The sequence below is a fragment of the Cyprinus carpio genome, chromosome A6 (genome assembly GCF_018340385.1).
Source record: "Cyprinus carpio isolate SPL01 chromosome A6, ASM1834038v1, whole genome shotgun sequence".
NCBI lineage: Eukaryota > Metazoa > Chordata > Actinopteri > Cypriniformes > Cyprinidae > Cyprinus > Cyprinus carpio.
The window spans coordinates 33,683,733-33,708,328 of record NC_056577.1 but is presented as its reverse complement, the minus strand read 5'-3'; the positions used below and the strand labels follow the sequence as shown (position 1 = coordinate 33,708,328).

The 24,596-nt window shown below is 33.6% G+C and overlaps 3 protein-coding genes across 10 annotated transcripts in view; all 3 read left to right on the top strand.

Annotated features, from left to right (window-relative positions):
* Positions 1 to 209, top strand: part of LOC109091691 (transcriptional enhancer factor TEF-5-like) — a 32,034-nt gene extending 31,825 nt beyond the window's left edge. For all 8 annotated transcript variants that reach the window (XM_042759144.1, XM_042759149.1, XM_042759146.1 and 5 more), the window contains one exon: positions 1 to 209. This exon is cut by the window's left edge and continues 2,524 nt beyond it. The gene's annotated coding sequence lies outside the window, so the exon portion shown is untranslated.
* A 430-nt stretch (positions 210 to 639) lies between these two features.
* LOC109091172 (sphingomyelin phosphodiesterase 2-like) lies at positions 640 to 10,611 on the top strand. Its single transcript, XM_042759150.1, has 12 exons — positions 640 to 802; positions 922 to 1,074; positions 3,726 to 3,808; positions 4,243 to 4,339; positions 4,566 to 4,642; positions 4,770 to 4,863; positions 5,263 to 5,352; positions 6,233 to 6,316; positions 6,572 to 6,703; positions 6,820 to 6,924; positions 7,551 to 7,719; positions 8,558 to 10,611. The coding sequence occupies exons 3-12, from the start codon at positions 3,759 to 3,761 to the stop codon at positions 8,920 to 8,922; spliced, it is 1,263 nt and encodes a 420-aa protein (XP_042615084.1). The 5' UTR covers positions 640 to 802; positions 922 to 1,074; positions 3,726 to 3,758; the 3' UTR covers positions 8,923 to 10,611.
* An 875-nt stretch (positions 10,612 to 11,486) lies between these two features.
* On the top strand, positions 11,487 to 24,456 carry pkp1b (plakophilin 1b). Its single transcript, XM_042759139.1, has 13 exons — positions 11,487 to 11,817; positions 12,744 to 12,835; positions 14,759 to 15,192; positions 15,265 to 15,406; positions 15,796 to 16,000; positions 16,802 to 16,970; positions 18,788 to 18,905; positions 20,080 to 20,256; positions 20,435 to 20,605; positions 21,226 to 21,379; positions 21,674 to 21,869; positions 22,191 to 22,275; positions 23,852 to 24,456. Exons 1-13 carry the CDS (start codon positions 11,502 to 11,504, stop codon positions 23,924 to 23,926), a joined length of 2,334 nt encoding a protein of 777 aa, XP_042615073.1. The 5' UTR covers positions 11,487 to 11,501; the 3' UTR covers positions 23,927 to 24,456.
* The last annotated feature ends 140 nt before the right edge of the window (positions 24,457 to 24,596 follow it).

Sequence of the window (24,596 nt, the reverse complement as noted above, 5' to 3'; positions counted from 1 at the left end):
ATAGCAATACCAATAAAATGGCATGGGTCTCCTTGGACCATATTTCTTAAAACACACTTACAACTTTGTAAAAGTGTCTTATTGTACAAGTGCCAAAAGGGACTGCGGATGAAAATTAGCCGGTGTTGGCTAAATCTGGCGCATTTTACATATTGTATGTACTATTCATGTGCATTGTCCCTGATTAAATAAAGAAAATTAAAATGAAATTCTCTTTCACATCAATGAGGATGACAAAATCTTCATGGAAGCAGAAAAGGAACACGGTATATTTTTATGTCTGACATTCAGTAAAACGGAGTTAACATGATGATAAGTGTTTTGTAATTAACTCTCATCATCTGCTTCCATCAGTTGCATAAGTTCTTCCTTTAGAGGGCACCTGAGAAAACTTTTAGGACTTTTTTTTTTTACTCTAGAATGTATTTTGGTTAAATGTAGGCTATTAATTCTTAAACACGAATAAAATCCTCCGCCCAAATAGCCTAATTTGAATATAGTTTACCCCCAAATTGTGATTTAATAGCTATTTAATTGAAAGGGAATATTTAAAATATGTCGATTAATATTTTGAGCCATTGTATTTGACCAAACAGAGACAACAATAATCGAGCGTTTCTACGAAAAACTCATTTTCCCAGCATTCCACTCAACGTGGCGCTGGTAATGACGAAACCGTGACGTCTGAGAGTCGGCGTTCACGCCTTTAACAAGTTTAGTGCATTTGCTACAAAGTAGCTTTTGCACAAAAACAAACACTGTATCGCAAACTCGATTATGAGCGATACAAAGTCGTGTGTCGGTAAGACGCTTTATTTTGTGCTTAGCAGTTGAGAGATTTACATATGAAAAGTTTCAAGTTAAATGTAAGACATCCATCAGACGCGTGTGATGAATCTGAAAGACTTGCGTTTTCTACAGACAGCGTCCAGGTCAGTGACAGATCAGGAAGAAGCGGTCTGACTGTACTGTAGCCGATGGATGGACAGGACATGATACACACTGAGCTCACGAGAGTTTGTTTCTGAAGTCGAGATCAGATTTGCATGGATAGCGCGAAACTCGAGTGTAAAGGTAAGATCAGATCTCCAGCACATGTGATACAATTACATTTAACAGCGTTTAATTACATGCATTCTGCAGCATTTGAGCGCAGATGATACGTACAGTGATGTCTTGTTGTATAATGCAGTAACAATCGTTTTTAGGCGTATGTATATTGCATCATATCAATATCATATCATAACTGTAGTCATTTTATAAACTTTGACAATTACTGAAAATACCACAATGCATGCATTTTAATGTTAGAAACATCTGCAACAAGTTACCTGTTCATTTGTTGACTAGATATATCACCGTGTGTGCACACACGAGCATTATAGATATGCATATATATAAATTTTATATGAATTATGTTTACCATAAATAATTGTATTGTAATGGTACACAAAAAACATAATTGTACTCATATGGCATACTCCAGTCTGCCTCCAGATATGAGATGAAGGGTGGGTTTTAGATTTATATAAGGCCAGATCTTATAAAACAACTATTTACATCACTATAAAATTTACAGCACTGTTATGTAGTATTCTAATAAATAAGCTTGTATGACACCAACATTTGAGAAGCCAGTTACATTTTTACAATTCTTGATTCCAATTTCGATAAAACAGCAAAAACTACAAGCCTAACAAAAATAAGTTTCTGTCATTATTACAGATTAGTGAAGAGTCAATAAAATTATTAATAAACATTACAAGCATCAGCACAGCAGAAAATAAATAAATAGAACAAAGATACAAATGTAAATTTAGGCTTATAAACTGTATAATCAAATGTAAAATTGCTAACACTACATAGTTGTGACTGTATAAATTAAATATAGATTAATTTATGCTAAAAAGCTAAAAAAGTGTATTCAGTCAAGAGCAATGAGTGATTTTCTCACTCTGTTTTTTTCTTGGATTAACACTGACATCACCAGCAGCTGGTACAGGAAACTATGCGCGGTCACTTTAAGAGACAGTGCATGGATCCGCTTTAATGATGGGGCCACTGACAATATTGTCAGAATTCTGTCACAAAATCTAAATTGTGAGATGTAAACTCGAAAAAAGTTACAATTCTGAGTTTTTTTCAGTTTATATCTCACGATTCTTTTTTTGTCTGATTTTTTTTTTATTATTATTGTGGAAGCAGGCTTCTGTAAAAACACTGATTGTAACACTGGCCCAGTCACTGGTCTGTCTGGTCTCGGGCAGTAAACACGGGTCCTCCGGCGCCGTTCAGTGCTCATGCAGCAGCTGTGTCTGTGTTTACTGTCCTTGGAAGATTATAATGCTCGAGCAAATGCTGTTGCTTACTGGTGCAAAATGAATATGGAATGATTTACTGTCATCACCAGCACACGCTGCCAATAAGATTCAGCTCAGGAAGTATGTAAAACTGCTGGGAGTTTATGTTGGAAGGATCTTTGGGGATTTGTGAGAATCTGGTGCCATAAAAATACCATGGTGCATTATTTTAGTGTATGATGTGCTGTAATATTACTGTAGTGATGACAATATCATGTTATTTTGATATATTTCATGGTACATGTGGCAAAAAAAACATTAGTTTCATAGTACTTTAAAAAAAATATTTTTGGTAGGGGATGGTACTGCTACAATACTATTAATTTAATTTAATTGTGTGTGTGTGTGTGTGTGTGTGTGTGTATATATTATTTTTTGATTTATTTTTTTTGCACATAAATTTGAGAAAAAGTTAGAAATGCCAGATAAAAAGTCAAAAACGTTATTTGAATCATTACACTTGTATTGAATGTCCTTTCAATGTATATAAAATCACTTTTGATATTTAATTTGATGTCTCATCTTTGACCCATATACATCTAATTATTAATAAATATTTAAAAATTAAAAACGTTTAATAAATATTTAATGCTCATTATATATATATATATTAGTATTCTGATGTTAGTGTAATATATACTGCATGTACATATATATGTATATATGCATGCATGTGTATATACAAACACACACACACTCACAAGGTTATCTTCACAGTCGCCCTGCAGGGTGTGTTGTGTACTGTAAGTGTCACCATGGGAACACAGTGAGTGGACCTTTGACCCTCGGGATTGAGGCGGAGTCATAATGATATCCAGCAGCATGCTGAGTGCTGCGGTGTCTGATTCATGAGCGCTGTGTGTCAGATTTACTCTGGCTCAAAGGTATTTTAGTTACTTGTTGTAAATGGCTTTCTGTCAGAAAGCTATGGCCTAACGTGCACCAGTCTTGCTTAACGCAGATGTTTTAGCAGGTCAGGTAAATATGAAATATATTATTTTTTAGATTGGTGAAGTAGTTATTTTGTGTTGATGAGGTGGGAGCTGATATTTATGAAATTTGTCATGTATGTAAGCTGAATGTTTTTGATTATTATAATATTATTTGTTTTTATTGTATTTTATATTTTCTACAATACATTTCATATATAAAGATAAACCAGGTGTGATAAACCGGGTGAGTGTAGTGTCACTCACCCGATAAACATTTAGTTCACAAGGTTTTTCTGTGCAGTGTTTGTGTGTAAACAGTTTCAGACATACAGTGACGGACGTTCTGAGAAATTCACAACTGTATCAAACGCTTTTGTTTTGTGTGTTGGAACTGGTTTGAGCTTAAACTGGATTCTTTCATTCATCCTCACAGACTGGCTGTCACAATCCAATAAGACTCATCGCTATGACAACCTCAGCACCAATCAGATTCCGCGTCCTCTCTCTCAACTGCTGGTGAGTTTCACTCTTCATGTTTGCTTTAGTTGAAGAAATATAGCATTCTCATATTCCTAAATTTTATTTAACAGATCCTACTGGGAATATTAGTTTTGGATTTCAGCATAACACAAAACAAAAACAAACTAGAGATAGATAGATAGATAGATAGATAAAAGATGCAATAAATATGTATACAGAATAATTCTGGATATTACACATTTTTAATTAAATAATTTTTTCATAGTTATTCATAATAGAATTCATAATAAATATTTTTCATTTAATAAAAAAAATTGTGAAATCTTTTTATTTTCTCTGAAATTTTATAATGAGTATCTTTGCACTGAATTTCTGTTATTAACTAATAATTTACTATGAATGATTCCTGAATGCAGGATAATAGTGTAAAGGGGCGTGGAAACCTATTTAGTTTGTTGTGATTGTTTTAGGGGGATCCGATACCTCAGTAAGAACTGCAAAGAGCGGTTTGTTCTGATCGGAGACCTGCTGAATCAGGAACAGCTTGATATAGCGTTACTACAGGAGGTAAGACAAACACACATGCACACGCACAGATGTTTAAACGCAGCCAAATACATTCTACTTGAATAAAATATGGCTATTCATAATATTTTTAGTGTCACAGATATTCCACACATTGAAAGAAGCCTCATTACATTAACTGTTTGAACAATAAGATTCAAATATGTCAGTAGATAATTTTTTGTACTGTAAAATTGTTGGCATGTTTTTCTGGGGCTGCTTGTTACAGGTCTGGTGCGAGAAAGACTTTCTGTTTTTAAAGAAGAAACTTAGCAGCATCTATCCGTATTCCCATTATTTTAAAAGGTCAGTTATGATCTATAATGCATGAAATGACACACAACAATGTTTAGTGTCCCTGAAAAGTTTGGGCTTGAATGCACTAACTGATATGAGTAAGGACACTGATAAAGATGCATTTTCTTGTCTTCAGTGGATTTATAGGGAGCGGATTGGCCGTGTTTTCCAGACATCAATTCCATGATGCCTTTCTGTACAGATATTCATTAAATGGATATCCATACATGGTGAGTCTGATCAATCACATGCACAAACATCGTACTTTTTACTTAATTATAAAAATAAAGACTGGAAGAATAATATTTAATTCAACAATCCAGTTTATCACAAGCAATTTTAGTTTTTCTGTACTATGTATTTAAGCATATTTGCAGCACACTCTTGACTTCTGTATTGTTTTCATAAAATACTTACTACTATGCATGATGAAAATATTATGTTTTTAAACAGTATTTTTTATGCCGATCCACTAATTGTCACCCTAACCAGCCAAGCCCTGGCCCTGTGTAACGTAAAAGTGCGCCTCTTATAGACACATACGTCCTGTTGTAAATAATGAGTTTGATGTGTCCTCAGTTTCTGTGTGGCTGGTCTGATGGCTTGTTAACGATCTGTTCTCATATCAGGCACAACATGGTGACTGGTTCGGTGGTAAAGCTGTCGGGAAGGTCTTGCTTAACATCAATGGGCTGAAGATTCATGTTTTTGTCACTCATGTAAGTTCAAGCAAAATGTGTTTATCATCAGTGTTATTTATTTACTATTATAGAATTGACAACATTATTTTTTTTTTTTGTTGTCGGGTATTATATATATATATATATATATATATATATATATATATAATATATAATATATATATATAGATAATATATATAATATTATATATATATATATTTAGTCTTATTTTTATGTTTTCTTTTTAATGTTAGTTTTGCTTTAATTTATTTTTATTTCAATTTTAGTTTGAGCAATTTTACTACTTAAACTTATTTTATTTCAGTTAGGTTGCCACATTAAGTTTAAGTATTTCATCTAATATCTCTTTCATTTCAGCTACATGTGGAATTAATAAAATTTTTAATAACTTATATTTGGTTTTCAAAAAGATCACTGGCATGAATGCTGGCACATATGTGACCCTGGAGCACAAAAGCAGTCTTAAGTCTCTGGGGTATATTTGTAGCAATAGCCAAAAATACATTGTATGGGTCAAAATTATTGATTTTTCTTTTATGCCAAAAATCATTAGGATATTAAGTAAAGATCATGTTCCATGAAGATATTTTGTTAATCTCCTACCGTAAATATATCAAAACTTAATTTTAGATTAGTAACATACATTGCTAAGAACTTCATTTGGACAATTTTAAAGGTGATTTTCTCAATATTTAGATTTTTTTTGCATTCTCAGATTCTAGATTTTCAAATTGTTGTATCTCGGCCAAATATTGTCCTCCTAACAAACCAGACATCATTGGAAAGCTTATTTATTCAGCTTTCAGATGATGTATAAATCTCAAATGTTTTGTGGTCCAGGGTGACACATGTTTGTGTGTTTATACCCTGTGTTACAGCAGATTCTTCTCTTCACAGCTGCATGCAGAATATTGCAGAGAGAAAGACTCGTATCTCCCGCACCGAGTGGTTCAAGCCTGGGAGCTGCAACAGTTCATAAGGTGCTAAATGTCTTCAGGTTTATTTTCAAGTCTAATATAGTTTTCATTTGCTTAGTTCTTCAGTAACAGCCTCTTTGTAAAACTTCATCATATTGCAACAGATTAATAAGCAGTGCCTTTAATTGTGACCTTTTCTCTCACAAATCAGACTACTTTTCTTGCAATATAGAGTTTATATCTCGCAATTTGGACTTTTTTTTCTTCTCAAAATGGGCTTGCATAAGTAACACTTACGACTGACTGTCTTTTTGATGAACACACTAGTGCTGCAGCGGACGTGGTGATTCTGGGAGGAGATCTGAACATGCACCCGGACGATCTCGGCACCAGACTGCTGAGAAACTACACAGGACTTCAGGACAGCTTCAGTGAGGCCGCTAACTTTGATGTTAGTACTGCAGCGTGATGCGACCTGAAAATTTGTAATTATTGAGTGTGTGTAATGAAAAGTCATCTAGCTATCTAAGTTATGACTTATAACGACCTCCCCATCATTAATACCAGGGGTGTGAAGAGGGACACACTCATATATCTGAAAACCCATTCACAAACACGGATAATCTTGTTCCATTTGGTGGAGGAATCCGGATAGATTACATCCTGTTCAAGGTAAATATTAGATATTTGTTAAATATTCTACTGTTTCTATTATTAAATAGTGTTTTCTGTTATTAAGTGGTGTTTTTATGGTTTAGTCGTTTAAACAAAAGTAACTCAGAATTAACGCATCCTACAGACACGATTGACTAGAAAATTAAACTTATTTTATTATTATTATTATTATTATTATTATTATTATTATTTAGCAAAATTATTGCTTCCATGACATATCTACTTCTCTACTCTTTAAAACAGTGGTTCTCAAATAATGTGTGTATATATATATATATATATATATATATATATATATATATATATATATATATTCTTTTAATTTAATTATTAAATAATAATCAATTAAATAATTTTAAAATATACAACTTCTGATTTTAATAACTTATTAGTAAATGTTGAAATGACCATTAATTGAGATATAAATGTTTTAGAAGTATTTTTCATTGTTAATTAGTGTGGTTAACAAATGGAACCTTGTTTTAAGTGTTACCATTTCTATTATTATTTTACTATTATTATCTATTATCATATTATTAATTTGTTATCTGTTATTATACTAATTTTTAGATTTTATTACTTGAATGCACATGAACACTAACATGGCTCTTGTTTCTTGGCAGGGATCAGGGGAAGTAGATGTGAGCTGTGAGTCTTTGTCTACCACTAAAGGTCCTGTTCCTGGACATCCCTTTCCTTACTCTGACCACGAGGCTCTTACAGCCGAGTTCCTGTTTACACCGACTACAAAGGGAAATCGGTGCTCAGAGAGACAATCTGGCTGTGTTGCAGGTATTTGTGCTTCAATGTTGGAGTCATAAAATATTAAATGCATGCACATTTGTGCTTAAACACAAAACATCTTGCCAATAAACCAATGCTGTTTATTTTGATGCGCTTTAATAAAGTTTGGAAAATGACTACTTGGTTTTGCATGCATGTTTTTTGGATATGCAACATGATTTAAAGGTACAGTTCACCCAAAAATATAAATCTTTGGGTGTCATATAGCTCAAAACTTCAAAAAATATAAATAAATAAATAATGGTTTTAGGTTAAACAATTATTAAAGATTATTCTGCAATTGTTTTTTTTTTTATATATATATATATATATATAATTTTCTTCTGCTTACCAAGAGTGCATTTTTTTGATTCAAAATACAGTATAAACAGTAATATTATATAAAAATTTATATTAAGTTTTATATTTGCGTATATTTTAAAATGTAGTTTATTCCTGTGATGTAAAGCTGAATTTTCAGCATCATTACTCCAGTCTTCAGTGTCACATGATCCTTCAGAACTCATTCTAATGTGCTGATTTGCTGCTCAAGAAACATTTCTGATTATTATTATTAAGTTGAAAACAGTTGTGCTGCTTAATAATTTTTGTGGAAATGGTAGTACAGAAAGGAAGCTGAATATAAAGTTCAATAGAACAGCGTTTATTTGAAATAGATTAATTTTGTAACATTATAAATATATTTACTGTAACTTTTGATCAATTTAATCCATCCTTGCTGAATAAAAGTATTTATTTCTTTTTTTTTAAAAAAAATCTCACTGACCCCAAGCTTTTAAATGTGTGTGTTATGTTTTTCCATTCTGTCACTTTGTTTCTTTCTCAGATAAACTTCCTGAGCTGGTCAACACAGTCAATGAAGCTCGCACTGAAGTAAAGGTGGGTCTCCACTGTGCTGAACGCATGCGCCACACCGCGGCACGTACGGGCATTATGGGTCTTGTCCTGTTAGTGCTTGAGCTGGCAATCGCTGCTGTCCCATTGTTTGCTCTGGGAGCTGAACAGCCCTTTCCCAAAGCCTCTTTCTACCTGCTGGGGGCGCTGTGTTTTGCCATCCTCCTCTCCACACTGTTGCTGTACATCTTTTACAGCATGGAGGTGAAGGCACTGCAAGGCACTGAGGACCAGATGAGACTGGCACTAAGTAGTCTTCAAGAACGGCTTAAGGAGTCCCCCAAGGTTTTATCCTAGGACCATTTGCAAAATCCACTTGATGGCAATTTGTATTAACGTTTTATGGAATTGTGAAAATCACTATTTTATGACATCTTGTCCGGTTTTATTAACTATGCAGCTTCTTCACTCCGATATCAAGGATACTTGTTCCTGGGAACATAGAATCCAGAAAATTAGTCAAGATGTTTGTAAAATCATTACTTGCACAACATATCTACTTCACTTTACTTAATTACTTCACAATGGTTCTCAACCAGGGCCACAGAATGACTTAAAATGACATATATTATTAATATAAAAATCAGGCACGTGCACACACACACACACACACACACACACACACACACACAAATAGGTGGAAAGCCACTGTTTTAGAAGAATGGACAGGTAGACCAAGTATGACAGGTTATAATTACTTGCTAATTGAATATTGCTTTCTTTGTTAACGTTTGTCAATGGAGACCTGCTGGGCAGGTGTTTCAGTCCTTTATATGTTAAATGTTTCCAATAGTCAGCTCGTGACATTTTGTGCATTCATTGGGAATTGGGTGGCTAACGGATAAAGTTATGTCCACAAATAAGTCCATTTTGGGAAACCAAAAGCAAACTGATATCTTCAGTTATTTTCGGTTTCCGTTTGGGAAAGTCAAGCGGAGAAGAATAAATGCATGCAGTGTACTGTAACTGTGTACTTTCCTTTTGTTTAACCTGTCAACCACCTCATGTATATCTAATATAACAGTTTTATTACATAACTGTACCTTTTATAAAAAGAATAAACAATGCACATCATTTTTTCGGTAATCTGGTGATGTTTGGTTTTAATGTGATCAACTTGCCACAAGGGTGCAGTGTTGGTTAAGCATTTTGAGAATCTTTAGTAACTTACAGTATACTGACAGTTACTGCAGTACATTTAGTAGATATTAGGACTAGTTCAGTTTTTGAAAATGAAATTTGACATCTTTTTCAAAATTTACATCTATAAATGAAAATGCTAAAGATAGAGATAAAGATATTTGTGTGTATATAACTTTTATATAGAACTTTTTTACTCACCGTAAAAAAAAATATATATATAATTGTGTGGTTATATATTCAGACTTAGGAAGTACAAGAAGGGAAAGTGACACTCCTCCTCTTTGTTCCTTCAGAACAGGACAAACCCATTCGCTGTGTATACGCTGTCATTTACTGTTGAAGTGTTCTAACATTAATGATGATACATTTGTGGAGTGGGACTTGCCCATGCAGATGACTCGGGTGCAGTTTTGTTATGGGTGTGGTTGGAGCTGCTGTCTGCACATGTGTTGTTACTAATGCCGTCTGCTGGGCTGAGTCCTCGCCTTAGTCATGGAGGTTCTCAGCAGCTGTGCTCATGCATGGCCTCAGGACTGCACTTAAAAAGGTCTTTGTTTATAAGGAAACAATGTATTAAAATAATAGATAGAAAAACATGTTTTTTACTTTTTGCAGTGCTAGTGAAAGACTAAAAGAAAATGCTAAAAGTGAAATGGTACTTGAGAGTTCATTTGGGGTTGCTCAGATTGCTTCAACCCTCTGAAGACACCCTCTCTAAACCGTTCTCTAAACGTCTCTGCAACAACTGGATTTGGAACTTTTTGTAAATTTAAAAATTTGTAGAATATTATTGTAAAGCATTACCAAGTATTTGTAGTAAAGTTGTTGTTGCCACATGCTTTATATGATAATATTTACTGCACAATAAATGGATGTTTTATTATTGATTTTGCTTATGTGCATTCAAAAAAGATACTTTTTTAAACAACATTGTTATTATTATTATTATTATTGATATTATTAATAATTATAATAGAAAATAATATTATTAATTTTAATTATATAACTTAATTAAAAATGCTAAAAAAAATTTAAAATGTATACTATAATCATATTTCTTTTGTCACCTTATTATATATATATAGATATATATATATATATATATATATATATATATTATATATATATATATATATATATATATATATATATAGTTTTTAATCTAACAATATATAGTTCTTCTGGAATACTTTCTGGAGTATATAATATACTATAAGTACATCGTTATGTTTAAAATAAATAAATACTATTATTTTCATCAGATTTGATGTATATATATATATATAGTGTATGTGTGTATATAATACAGAATTTCAGTCCCGGATGCTCGACACAGCGCTCTGATTGGCTGCTACTGTCTATATCACCTCGTTCTGTTATCGTTTAGACAGGGCTATATTTTGTAGCGGAAGGTGCCACTTAAGTTGCTTTAAAACATTTTTAAAGCATTTCGATTGTGTCTTTCAATATTTTATGCTGTATCAATGTATCAAAGCAATAGGACTCTTTAAGATGCCCTGTTTTCTGAATAAATACGTCCTGCACGTCGTGCCTAACAACGCCTTTGACATAATATTACATTAAAAATCGGACACTTTTAAAGTATGTCTATTATCCTTATTAAAAGTGACGCTTTGTTGTATCATTAATAAGCTTTCTTAGTGTAATCAGGAGAGAGAAGATTCGATGTTGAAAGGGCTTTCGTTCTCTAGTCGGGCGTCATTGGGGCGTGGATGAGGGCAGGACCAGGTGGATCTCTCTGTGAGTCAAACCCTGAATCAAACGCAGAGCAGCCAGACGGAGCAGATAGCTGGAGCTTTACGAATTGGACCTCACCTGTCTCTGGAGTGGAGACAAAAGGCAAAATGATGCCCGAACCTTTAAAATCGGCTCTGTCCATCGGAGATGTGGAGGACACGTCTCTCGCGCTTCCGTCCGATCGCGAGCTGAGATCCGCGCAGCAGCGAGTTCTGGAGCAGGTTCACACCATCAAGAGGAGCAAGTCCAAATACAGCAGCAAAAGCGTGTCTGGACTCACTTCCCCCATCAGTGAGTGCACTTCAGCTCATTCACACCTGCTTTAGACGGAGCCTTTTCATTTTTTTAATTCGATATGCCTGTGGGAATAAAGTGGTATTCATCTTCACTGGGCTTCATTTTCAAAAACGTTCAATGGTATAACCTTTTTTTTTTTTTTTTTTTTGTGATACTTTTTGGTGAAATCGTGGTACTTTTGCAATTACTATAGTAAGTACGTAGTATGCAAATGCAAGACTGGACTGTAAAAAGAAGTGCTACTGAAAGATAGTTTAGTTTTAGCTAGGGTGCAGCAGTAATATAGTGTTTTTGTGCATGTCCTATTACAAAAAACAAAATAATTTATAAAGTAAGTAGCCTAATAAAGTGACCGAATAAAACCAGTTAATTTAGAAGTCCATTGCGCATGTTAAAAAGTACATTGATTCCTAATATAAACTCTTATTATTGATGGATAAATCACTATAAATAAGCAATTCAGTACTGTGAAAAGTGACAATGAGCAATTTATTTATTTATTTTTATTTTTTTAAACCAACTATTTGGTTTTATTCAGTTAACTTAGAAGCACATTAAAGTACGCACAATAAATAGTCCATGGTTTCTAATATAAACTCTTATTGTTAATGAATAAACCACTTGGCAATTCAATACTGTAAAAAGGGAAATTGTGCACTTTTTCTATTAAAAAAAAGTAATAATCACTTTCATTATTAACCAAGGTATTTGGTTTCATTCAGTCCTATTAAATAATTTCTTTAACTGGTAATACCTGTTTTCAGAGGACTGGGATCCCTCATTTTGTTATAGAGAATGAAGTGCTAAACTCTGTAAAATACGTACTATACTACATTACATGAGGATAGTTGTAGGTTTTATATTTATAAAATATCCCTGAATGCATATTTTATTTGTCGTTTGTCATAATGCAATTGCAGGCCCTGAAAGTGACAGTTACGACTTCAAGTTTTCTCCCAGCGCATCTCTCAGCGGACCCTCGTTCAGCAGAGGAGGAACCATGACAAATGGGGTAAATTTCATCAAATATGTATTTACAAACATTTATTTGTTCCATATGTGCTCTGTGTGTGTTCACACATAAATCTTTGCACATATTCAGGTGTGTGTAAATTAATTATGCTTTTCATTTTCCCACGGTTGGGTGGGTAAAGCACATTTTTTTCTCCATTATTCACTCTTATTCACTCTGAAAACTTCTCAGTGAGTCATCTTTCAGGATAACAATAGAAACATGTGAAATGTCAGATGGTCTTTAGCTTGTAACTAACCTGGTTACATGTATATTTTTCTGAATTTTAAATGCTATTCTTACAAAAACAACAATAGTTACTAACACACACATGAGAGCGGAAAAACAATCCATCAAAGACGTCAGTGGATGAAAAGCAGTTACTATCTTAACTTAATTTCACATAGTTAGTTAGTCTATAGTGTGTCCATGTAGTCCTATACATTCATTATTATAACATTTGCATAAAAAAACCTTCAAATTTGAGACTTGTTCACTTTTACTAGATAGAGATATATAAGAAAAAAAGAAAAAAGGCTAAATGAAACCACTCCTCTGCTTCAGTTTTTATGACTCATCCCATTGTTGTATTACCAAACGGCCTGGTTTCTAGGTATTCTGCCAACCCTTCTTTACATTTGGGTGTTTTAAATGTCTTATTTGGCTTCAGTGGAGCGTTTAATCCAACTGCATTGTGTTGCTTAATTTTTTAGTTTTTTGTTTGTTTGTTTGTTTTTTTAAGAAAGTGCATAAAACCCTGTTTTGACATTCTGTAAAAACAGTTTTGTTGTGTTTTGTGTTTTGAATTATTCAAGGACATACTCGTATACAAATCAATCGGTAATTTTCTCACAAACGGCACACTGTTCCTGCGTAGTTTGACTAGTGGTAGAATACTTCGCTTGCATGTTAATCCACAGATTATTCTTTCGGCTATCTCTCGTGTTTAGGCAAAACTGGCATGGATTAAATTAAAATGATGGGTTCAGAGTCGTTTATAGTGTATAATTATAAGATTAGGATTGCATTTACAATGCATTACAAATTATGATATCAACATGAAAACTTAATTAAAAAATTGACGTTTCTGTGTCCACACTATGCAAATGCATGGTGTTTTCAGTGTGTAATTCTTAAATTATGACTAAAGTCTAACAGCACAATTTAAAATGCTGTAATTCTAAATTGTAAAATTATAAAATGCTTTAATTATAAATTATATTTTTTTTTTGTATTAAAATATTTGCATTTAGATTTTTTAAATTACAACTTATATATTATATCAGTATGAAAATGCAAGTGAAAAATGTACTTGTTTCTATGTCCAGACTATGCAAATGAAATATTGGGTACAGAGTAGTCTATAATGCTTTCAGTGTGAAAATATAAGTTTAGGACCAAAGTCTGATAGCACTCGTTAAAATGCTCTATTTTGCATTTAATTATATGTTTATATTTGCATTTTTTTCTTTTATAGCATTACATTTTTTTTGCATTCAGATTTTTAATTAGAAATTAAAATATTAACATGAAAATTTGAGTGAAAAATTAACTTGTTTCTATGTCCAGACTATTTTTTTTTCTGTGTATAATTATAGGATTAGGAATAAAGCATACACAGTATGACAGCATGAGTTAAAATGCTTTATTTTGCATTTAATTATAAATTAAAATGTGCATAAAAAAAAAAAAAAAAAAAATTGGATTTTACAAATTATGATATCAACATGAAAATTGAGTGAATTTTTTTTCTTTGTTTCTTTTTGCATTAAATAATACATTACCATTTGCATTTATTTATTTTAGTTTTATTTTGCATATGCTTTTTTTGCATCCAGATTATTTAATTACAAATGATGTTATCAGCATTAAAATTTGAGTAAAAAAATTGAAGTGAAAAAGTTGACTTGTTCCCATGTCCAGACTATGCAAAAGCAAGGCTTTATGCGGCAGTCCACCAACTCTCGCAGCTTCAGTGGTCAGCGGGTGACCAGTGGCTCAGGCAAGTTAGATCGGTCCTTTTACAGCCATACCGGGACCCTCCCTGCCCAAACCCGGACCAATAACCAACTGTACAACTACCAAGCCACCCGCAGTGCTCCAGACCTGGGCTTCCAGTCCACCGCCAACGGCGGAGGCGCCACCACTCTACGCACCCAAACCACCCGACAGACCTTCAACAGAGTGCCGAACAGTCCACCTGCCCAGGCTCTCGGTAACGGGAGCTCTTTGACCAGAATGTCTAACACCAATCAGACCACCACCATGCGAGCCGTCAGACACCCGTCTTCCCTGCAGTCCAACGGAGAGTCCAGGATGTCCATGATCAGAACCGGACAGGCCAAGGACATCTCTGGGTGAGTTTTGTAGTGTTACGATTATGTTGTGATGATCTGTGACCGGTCTCTCACTCACTCGTTTGTCTATAGGATGAATGCAGAGAAGCTTATGGCTGATATTACGATGCAAGACGCAATCGACTATCTTTTCAGCACGGATGAGAGCTTCCAGCTGTGTGGAGCCGCTTATATCCAGCACAGCACCTTCACCGATGACAAGGCCAAGCAAGAGGTCTGGACCATAAACTGCCATGGCTTTTAGACATATACTATAGAAGTGATGTTTTTTAGACATTTATCATGGTATTGACATGGTATCCTTTAAATATATTTGATAATCATTTCAAAACCATAGTATTTGAATTATATACCATAGTTCTGAATGAACAAATGACCAAAGTACCATCTAATTGCATTGTTATGTGTTTCCATAGTATATTTTTATGAAAATACCATGGTACAATATCCTTGGATTGACAAAAAAGTACCATGTTAATATTTCTATTTAGCTTTAATATTTCAGCTAATTCATATTTTAGCCATAAAGTTAACAATAGCAACACTGCATCTGAATCCATCATTGTACTATGGTATCATTTCTCTGTCTGTCCTGCGTGACAGGTGTTGACTCTGAAGGGCATTCCTCCGCTGGTCAACCTGCTGAACAGCCCCAGTCCTCAGGTCCAGGAGACGGTGGCTGCTGCCCTGAGGAACGTGGTCTTCAAAAACCAGGCCAACAAAGAGGAAGTGCGGCGCTGCGGAGGAATCACACAGACTGTGCAGCTGCTCGGCAGTCCCAACTCTGAGACACAGAAACACCTGACAGGTGGCCCACTGTCTCTGTTTGCATTACGTTCATGGAATATGTCAGCTCAACCATTCAAAGCACATGACAGCACACTAGACCACACTACTGTGTGTGTGTCTCCCACTGAAAATATGACTGGCTTTATATCTGAAAATATGGCTGGTTTACATCAGTTTTAGTGGTGCATAAGTAGTTTTTGTAGTAGTTTGTAAGTTAATATTATCCCGCTAAATATTCAGCATTGCATCAGAGGAAAAAATTACATTATAAAGTATATTCAAATAGAAAACAGTTATTTAAAAATCTAATAATATTTCACAACGTTGCTGTTTTACAGTATTTTTATCAAATAAATGCAGCCTTAGTTTGATCAAAAAAAATTTAAAATCTTACAGACCCCAAACTTTTAAACAGCTGTGCATTTTAATTCATAAATATAGTATTGTTCATTGTTTATTCATGCTGGTTCAATAACAATAGCTAATGTTCATTCAAGTAACTTGAAATGCTAAAAATGTGTTAATGTGTGTAAAAATGTTCAGAAGACATGAACTAATGTCCGTTTATATCATTTGAAATGTAAAAAATGCATTAGTATACGTACAAATGAACTATATATTAATAATATATTTAATAATATTACTGTTTTTACTGTGTTTTTGATGAAATAAATGCAGCCTTGGTGAGCAGAAGAGACTTTTTTTCAAAAACATTAGAACATTTTTAAACAGTAGGGTTTTTTCTTCTTTTTTTGATCTAGATCTCTGTTTTGTGTTGTTTTTGTATAAATGATTTGTATTGGTTTTTTTGTGTTTTTGTGTCTCCTGTGGAACCTCTCCTCTGCGGATAACCTTAAGCCGGATATGCTCCGCATCGCCCTGCCCGCACTCACAGAGAAAGTCATCGAGCCGTTTTCAGCGAGTTCAGACGACAACTCCAACACTAGCCTGGAACCAGAGGTCTTCCACAACGCCACGGCATGCCTTCGGTAACATCACACACACTGTATTCTTTCCTGACTGCTGTATGAGATGCAAACATCACTACTGACTCCACTCATAATACTACTATTGTTGCTGGAGCCTGTATCTGATGCTGGCTATATTTTCACCAGTAAGCTATTCAAATATCTTATCTGGATTCGTATTGATTTTGGCACACCTACAGACCACCTAGAGTTTGACGCATGCTGGAAACAAAACTGTAAATCACTTTCTGGAATTAGTAAGCTCTAAATTGATTGCCTGGAATTAGGTACAATTCCTTTCAAAAAAAAAAAAAAAAAAAGTTTACCAGGTTACTGATATTAAAGGGATAGTTCATTTAAAAGTGAAAATTACCCCATGATTTGCTCACCCCCAAGGCATCCTAGGAGTATATGACTTTCTTCTTTCAGACGAATCCAATCAGAGTTATATTAAAACATGTCCTGGCTCTTCCAAGCTTTGTAATTGCCGTGAATGGATGTTATTTTTCAATAGTCCAAAAGAAGCCTAAAAAGAGTTTTAAATATGGACATTTTCTTACAAAAATGCATCAGTTTGCTTCAGGAGGCCTTTATTCACCCCCAGAGCCATGTGGTGCACTTTTTTTGTGACGAATGGATGCACTTTATTGGACTAATAAAAAAAAAAAAACACCCAGTCACTTGCATTATAACGCTTGGAAGAGCCAGGAATTTTTTTTAATATAACACCAATTGTATTTGTCTGAATGAAGAAAGTGATATACACCTAGGATGGCTCAAGGGTGAGTATATCATAGGGTAATTTTCATTTTTGGATGAACTATCCCTTTAAGGCAAGACACTATAGGCAAACCATTGTTTTTCATGCACTGAACAATTTTGAGATTTTGGGCTATGTTGTTTCCATAAAATGTCTTCTTTCAGACTAGTGCAAAAAATAACACTTTTATTTGTTTTCACACTTTATCTATTTGCATCGGTAGACTTCAGTTACAATACATCTTTAAAGGCTGATTTCATCACTGTATCAGCACTTACAAACAACAAACTTTAGTTTTATTCCTGTTTATATTCTGAACATTTTTGGGTTTGATAATGTATAATTCACCTGGTTCATTCATATTACATTTTATTTCATTTTATTTTATTTTAATTCGATTTCTGTTCTGGAAATGAATGTAATGTCAACGTACATTAATACTAAACATTTGTGTGATTAACTGTGATTGATCAAGTGGGAAAGTGTAGTGATTAGGGTAAGGGTGTATTCATTTGTTACGATTGTTATCATAGGTTTATTTTGCCTTTAAAAACTGGTTTAGTTCTTAAGGAGAGTTCAGTCAAAAATTAAAAATCTGTCGTTTTCTCACCCTCCACCTGTTCCACAAGTTTCTTTATTCTATAAAACACAAAAGACTTCCAAAATATCTTCTTTTGTGCAGAAGAAAGAAACTCATTCAGGTTTGGAACAACATGAGGGTTTGAGTAAATTCTGAAACAATTTTCATTTTTGAGTGGACTGTCCCTTTAAGTTTTCGGACCATCAGAAATGTGGGGTTGGTCACTTCACGTGTCATTTCCTGTGTAAGTGGGCGGTTCTTGGCCAGAATTAGCTCCAGTGTTGAATTAGCTGTACAGTATTGACATAAAGCATATTTGCATTGCGTGACTGTACTGTAAAGGTGTCAGTGAAGTAATTGGCCACAGTTTTTATAGGCTTAGATTATCAAATTAGCATTTAAACATTGTAACTCACCTCTGTCTTCAGATTATCTGTTTCTTTTGTGAATTCTGAGATCAAAAAACACAATATGACTGTTTCTCCTGTTTGTCAACAGCAACCTGAGCTCCTCCAAACTAGCGAACAGACAAGCCATGCGCAACTGCAAAGGCCTCATCGACTCGCTCATGCGCTACACAGAGAACTGCGTAAAAGCAGGGATGCCTGACAGCCAGGTAACCGTCTGGTGATTATATGTGCTACTGAACAGAGACAGGTCATGAAAAGCCTGGAAATATTAAGGAATTGTGTTTTACAGGCCTGGAGAAGCATGAGAGTGGAATTTGACCGTTTGTGAGCAAATCCATCTGTTTCTTTGCTTAAACTTCAGTGTTATTAGCTGAAATACTCTATTATGAGTCAGTCCGGATCAAAAGATATTTTAAAGCGTGTGATTAAAATAGGAGAAGTCAAAAAGTGTGGGAACCTTGCGTCAGTGTATTATCTCTGTAATCGTGCGGTAAAGCAGTTTTAAGGTGGCATGAGAAATCAAGTGGGTTTTTTTCTAAGCAGGCATCTTTATAGTCTGGGTGGAGAATATTGGTGTGGCATTGATGATTTAATAGTGTTTTTTATTAAGTTATTATGTAGTGTTTCCCAAAACATTAAACTCCCTTAAGGAAAGTGCGTAAGAACACAAGGCGTTTCCAGGGGCTAAACTCATACAGTCAAACTCTATTGTTGTGGCTCGAAAAAATGCTGCATTACTCACATTTAATTAACAGACAGATTTGATCAAAACCTCACAAGCATGATTCAACATCTGCTTTCACTTGATATGCAAATAATAAGAGAACGTCAATTTCCTAAACCCACAATGACAGCCACTTAGATCAAACTCACACATGCTTAAAAATCTGGTTGCACATAAAACTTGACACATAACATGACCATGATTTAAAAAAAAAAAAAAAAATAAATAAATACTATATATATATATATATATATATATATATATATATATATATATATATATATATATATATATATATATATATATTTTTTTTTTTTTTTTTTTTAACATATATTACAAATGAATATAATTTTATAGAAAAATATTTAATATTTATATATTATATTTCCAGTTTGAAAATAAAAATATTCTTAAAAAAATCATTTACATTTTTGCAGTTTGCTTGAATCATCCTGTGGTGTTACTAATGTAATTTTAAAAGCAAATATTACATGTAATAGCCAAATTATTGCTTAATAACTATATAAGAGTAAGACAAATGTTGATTAAAATACTTAATGATGGAGTAAAACACACCACAGGACACTTCTGCTGCTGCTTATTTTAGTGTCTGTTGTTTTTATCACAATATTGGTTATTGTGCTCTTGTTTTCCAGTCTTTGGAGAACTGCATCTGCATTCTGCACAATCTCACCTACCAGCTGGAGACCGAGATGCCGTCGCTCTTCACTAAAATAAACACACTGGCCAGTCACGCTCGCAGTCGCTCCAGCTCATCAGACGCCGGTCCGATCGGCTGCTTCAGCTCCCAGAGCCAAAAACTGCAGCAGGAGGTTTGTGGTTTTACGCCTCATTAAAGCCTACATTTCACAGCTTGATTGCCTTGAGGTGTTTCAAATAAACTGATATTACCAGTGTTAATATGCAAAAAGCTTTCTTAATATGGATGTTAGTTTTTATTACGTGTCATCCTTCATGGGTTTGTATTGTTGTGTTTTGGTTGTGTTGCAGAGTGGCTTTGACTATCCAGTGATGGAGGACAACAATCCCAAAGGTGCCGGCTGGCTCTTCCACTCCAAAGCCCTGCAGATGTACCTCAATCTGTTGAGCTCCAGTGAAAGAGACGCCACACTTGAGGCCAGCTGTGGAGCGCTGCAGAACCTCACAGCCACTGATGGCTTAGTAAGACATCAATAAATCTCTTTTAGCATGCACTTGGCCATAGGTTGGATGCAGAGAAAATCAAAAATTCTTCTATATTTTATATATATTTTTTAAAATAATGATGTTTTTATTTTATTTTATTTCATGCTATGCTATGCTATGCTATCAAATATTTTAGTTTATTGTATTGTATTGTAGTATATATACTTCCTAATGTTTTACATGTTTACAATATTTATAAAAATGTAGGAATTATTTTATTTTATAGAATGCACCTGTTCATGGGATGTATAAAATTATATTAAGAAAATATATTTTATTTTATTGTACTGAGATATAAATATTCAATAAAAATGTATATAATAATAATAAAAAGATAATATATTAATATATAACTATATATTAAACAACTGTAATTTAATTAAATTTTTTGATCATGTATGTCTTCATGGGTTGCACTCAAACATTTTATTTAATTTAATTATGATGATTACATAATATTATGATTAAATAATGTTTTATATATTGACTATAATTCAATTACATTAATTAATAAATGTAGTATTATTATTATATTTTTTTTGTGTGTGTGGGAAAATTCCAGATGAATCAGTGTGCCTCATGTCTTGTGTTTTTAGGTATCGAATGTATTGAGTCATACAATCGTGCAGAAGCTCAACGGTCTTAAGTACATCAGTCCGCTGTTGCAATCACCCAATCCTGCTCTACAGAACAGCGCGGTCGCTCTGCTCGGGAACCTGTCCAGATCCACACGTACAAACAAAGTCATGGGTAAGCTAATGTGTGCCATCACTCAAGAATAAGACAACTTAACTTTGTAGTGTTATTGTTTTGAAGAGTTGCATAATGGTTGAAGGTCTGTAAGGTTCTTTGTTTTGACTGATTGTTTTTGTATCGCTTCAGATCGCATATGATTAATGTTGTGGTTTTTGTCTTGTTGTTTCTGTGCTCATTATATTGTGTCTGATTTAGTATTGTTTTTGTCATAGGGTTGTGTTATTAGCACGGTGTTTTTGATACAGCGTGTGTTTTGCGGTTGTTCTGATGAATGTTTTTGCTCGTGAGCTCGGCAGAGTCTCCCGCAGCTGGTCGGGTTCCTGAACTCAGGGCTCACGAAGGGCGATTCCTCGCCCGAATATGACAAAACCATGGCCACAGCTCTTCACAGCGCACACACCCTGATGAAGGCGGACCCTGAGATCGGCAAGAGTCTGCTGAACAACAGCCTGATTAACTCCCTCAACAACATGAGTCTCAATCTGTGAGTGTGCACTTCCTAGTGTTAATTCAGCTTAGTGAACAGACAGGGTTATTCTTGATATATGAATCAGGCAAAAGAAAATTGATGAAGGTATTTCACCTTGTTTTTTTTTTTTTTTTTAATCATTGTTTTTGTAAGAGTTTTTTTTTTTGTGCCAAATCAGCTGAAGAAAACAGAAAATAATAATAATAATTTCTAAGAAATTTTAAGAATTTATGATAACATTATTATGAGCAATACTTTTTCACTATTATAATTCAATTTTATTTTATATGTATTTTTTCCAATGCTAAATGTTTGTCATTTCTTGTAATATATCAGGGGTCTGCCAAAGTCCAGCACTGCAGCAGGAGTTCTTCTTCACAGTCTGTGGTCAGAAAAGAATATTCAGAGTTTCCTTAAAAAGGTGAGACTGCAAACATAACCAGTATTTGCTAGAAACATTTTCCTAATACAAATAAAAGTGCTTGGAATCGAAAATAAAGTTCCTCAGTGGTTCTTTGCAGCAGAGAATCTAAATCAAGAACAAATTCTTGAGCTGCTACATGTTTTTTTGGAAATGTAAACGGTTCTTGATGCTTCATTATAGGTTCTTCAGATCAGTGTTTTGGTTTATTGATTTATTTATATAGTGCTTTATACAATATAGCAGCTTCACATTAATAAACAGGAAAATAACAGTGGAAATGTTGTAAAAGTCATCAATTATGAAACAAAAACTCAATTTCAGTTATAAGCAGCTCTACAGGAGATAATGATGTCATCATTTGGCTCAGTGTCGATGCTGCAAAGTATATTTTTGAAAAGAGTTTAATTCAGCTGTAAGCAGCTCTGCAGCAGACAATAGTGTCATTTATTTATTTTTTATTAATTTTAATTTAAGAATTTAATTTATTTATCAATATTTGTATCTATTTTTTTAATCTAGTTCTTTCATGCTCTACAGAAGATAATAGTGTAATTATTCAGCTCAAGTTCAATGTTGATTTAATTCAGTTCTGTACAGTCAGAATGTTGGTAAATTCAATTCTGTTCAGATTTTTTGCTCTATAAGTGAAAATAAAATGCAAAATAATGTATAATTATAATGTAGTTTATAATTATTATGAGCAATATTTTTATCTATTTTTATAAAAATTTTATTCTATTTAAAATGTATTTTTGAAGTGCCAATTTTTTTCTCATTTCAGTTTTAAAAAGACAGTAGTGTTATTATTCAGCTCAAGTCATTTAATGTTGATTCAATTCAGTTTAATAACTCTTGCAAAGTTAATCAGTGCATTTAAATACAGGTATTTTTTTGTGTTTTGTTTTTTTTTTTATGCATTGATTTTTAAAGTGCATTCAGGCTATACATTTTTTTTTTTTTACCAGTATGTAGATAATAAATAAATAAATAAATAAATATTACTGAAAATTCATTTTCTTTTAAATGCCATCTGAGCAAGCCAAAGGTTTATTTTAGATGTGGATTCATAAGAAAAAAATTTGGTGATGAGTGCATGGAATCAGATCTCTCATTCCTGAGGCTGCTTGAGGGAAATTATTGTGTGTAGTTTATTGTGTGTGTGTGTGTGTGTGTGTGTGTGTGTGTGTGTGTGTGTGTGTGTGTGTGTGTGTGTGTGTGTGTGTGTGTGTGTGTGTGTGTGTGTGTGTGTGTGTGTGTGTCAGACGGTTGAGGATTTTGGGTGTGGTGCGGTGTGTGTGAATGCTTAAGGGTGAAAACCAGCCACACCTCACCACACCGACCCTGCAGTCGCAGCTTTCTTTGTGTCTAGATAACCTGAAGAATCTAACCTCCCTGGTTTCACTCAGTGACCAGCTGTAAAGTCAGTCTTTAAATCAATAATAATAATCAATAAGTCAGTCTTTAAATCTGTAAATACTGATGTGAGGTCATGTTTACTTATATTTCATATTGATTTGTGTTATATATTCACAGTTAAATAGCTAACCTGTGTGTTTGTGTGTTCACCTTACAGCAAGGCATGAATAAGAAGTCCTTTGTGAATGACATAACATCTGCAGCATTCAGATCTCTTCAGGTGGTCGACTAAGAGATGCACTTTACAAACAAACTGCATTTTAATTGCATTGCATTTTAATTTTGCTTAAGTATTGCAGAGGAGATGAGCTTTTATTTCTTTTGGGGCGGTAGATGCTTTTTGTAAAAAATGACAAAAATATGTTTTTTTTTACCTTTCTCAAGACCATAGTGTTCTCATTCAGTTAAGATGATTTTATATGCCTTTTGTTTGTCTTTATAATGTGTTCTAAAATGCAAATGGTTTTATGAGAGTGTTACAGGTTGTTTGTGCAAGTTTAAGATATTATATATTATACTGTATGATATCAATTATATCAGACAATATAAATATACATGTATGTCAGTCAGTCATTGAGTAATTGAGTAAAAGATTTTTTTTTTTTTTTTAGCTCATTTTGACTTTTGTTCATATACAGTATATTACTTTTGTACAATAAATTACATATATTGTTATTGTTTTTGCGTTAGGGGTATGGATCAATTTGTATGTTTCAGCTCTCGGCCACTTCAAGCTAAGTTTCAATAAAGTTTTCAACAACACTAGTCTGTGTCACGATTTACTTTTAAATATTCATAACTTTTACAAAATCCATGCAAAAAGAAAGACAAACACTGGGACATACTAAAGCATTTGCTGTTAGTCTGAAAACTCATTTATTCTTAAAATATACTACTAAAAT

What these genes read in the sequence shown, in the direction of transcription:
- LOC109091172 (XM_042759150.1), top strand. Translation starts at nt 3,759, where the DNA reads ATGACAACCTCAGCACCAATCAGATTCCGCGTCCTCTCTCTCAACTGC. An exon ending in AGCTGCAACAGTTCATAAGG is followed by an intron (nt 6,317 to 6,571) that starts TGCTAAATGTCT and finishes CTTTTTGATGAA; the next exon opens with CACACTAGTGCTGCAGCGGA. An exon ending in ACAATCTGGCTGTGTTGCAG is followed by an intron (nt 7,720 to 8,557) that starts GTATTTGTGCTT and finishes TTTCTTTCTCAG; the next exon opens with ATAAACTTCCTGAGCTGGTC.
- pkp1b (XM_042759139.1), top strand. Translation starts at nt 11,502, where the DNA reads ATGAGGGCAGGACCAGGTGGATCTCTCTGTGAGTCAAACCCTGAATCA. An exon ending in GCCAAAAACTGCAGCAGGAG is followed by an intron (nt 20,257 to 20,434) that starts GTTTGTGGTTTT and finishes GTTGTGTTGCAG; the next exon opens with AGTGGCTTTGACTATCCAGT. An exon ending in ACGTACAAACAAAGTCATGG is followed by an intron (nt 21,380 to 21,673) that starts GTAAGCTAATGT and finishes TTTGCTCGTGAG; the next exon opens with CTCGGCAGAGTCTCCCGCAG.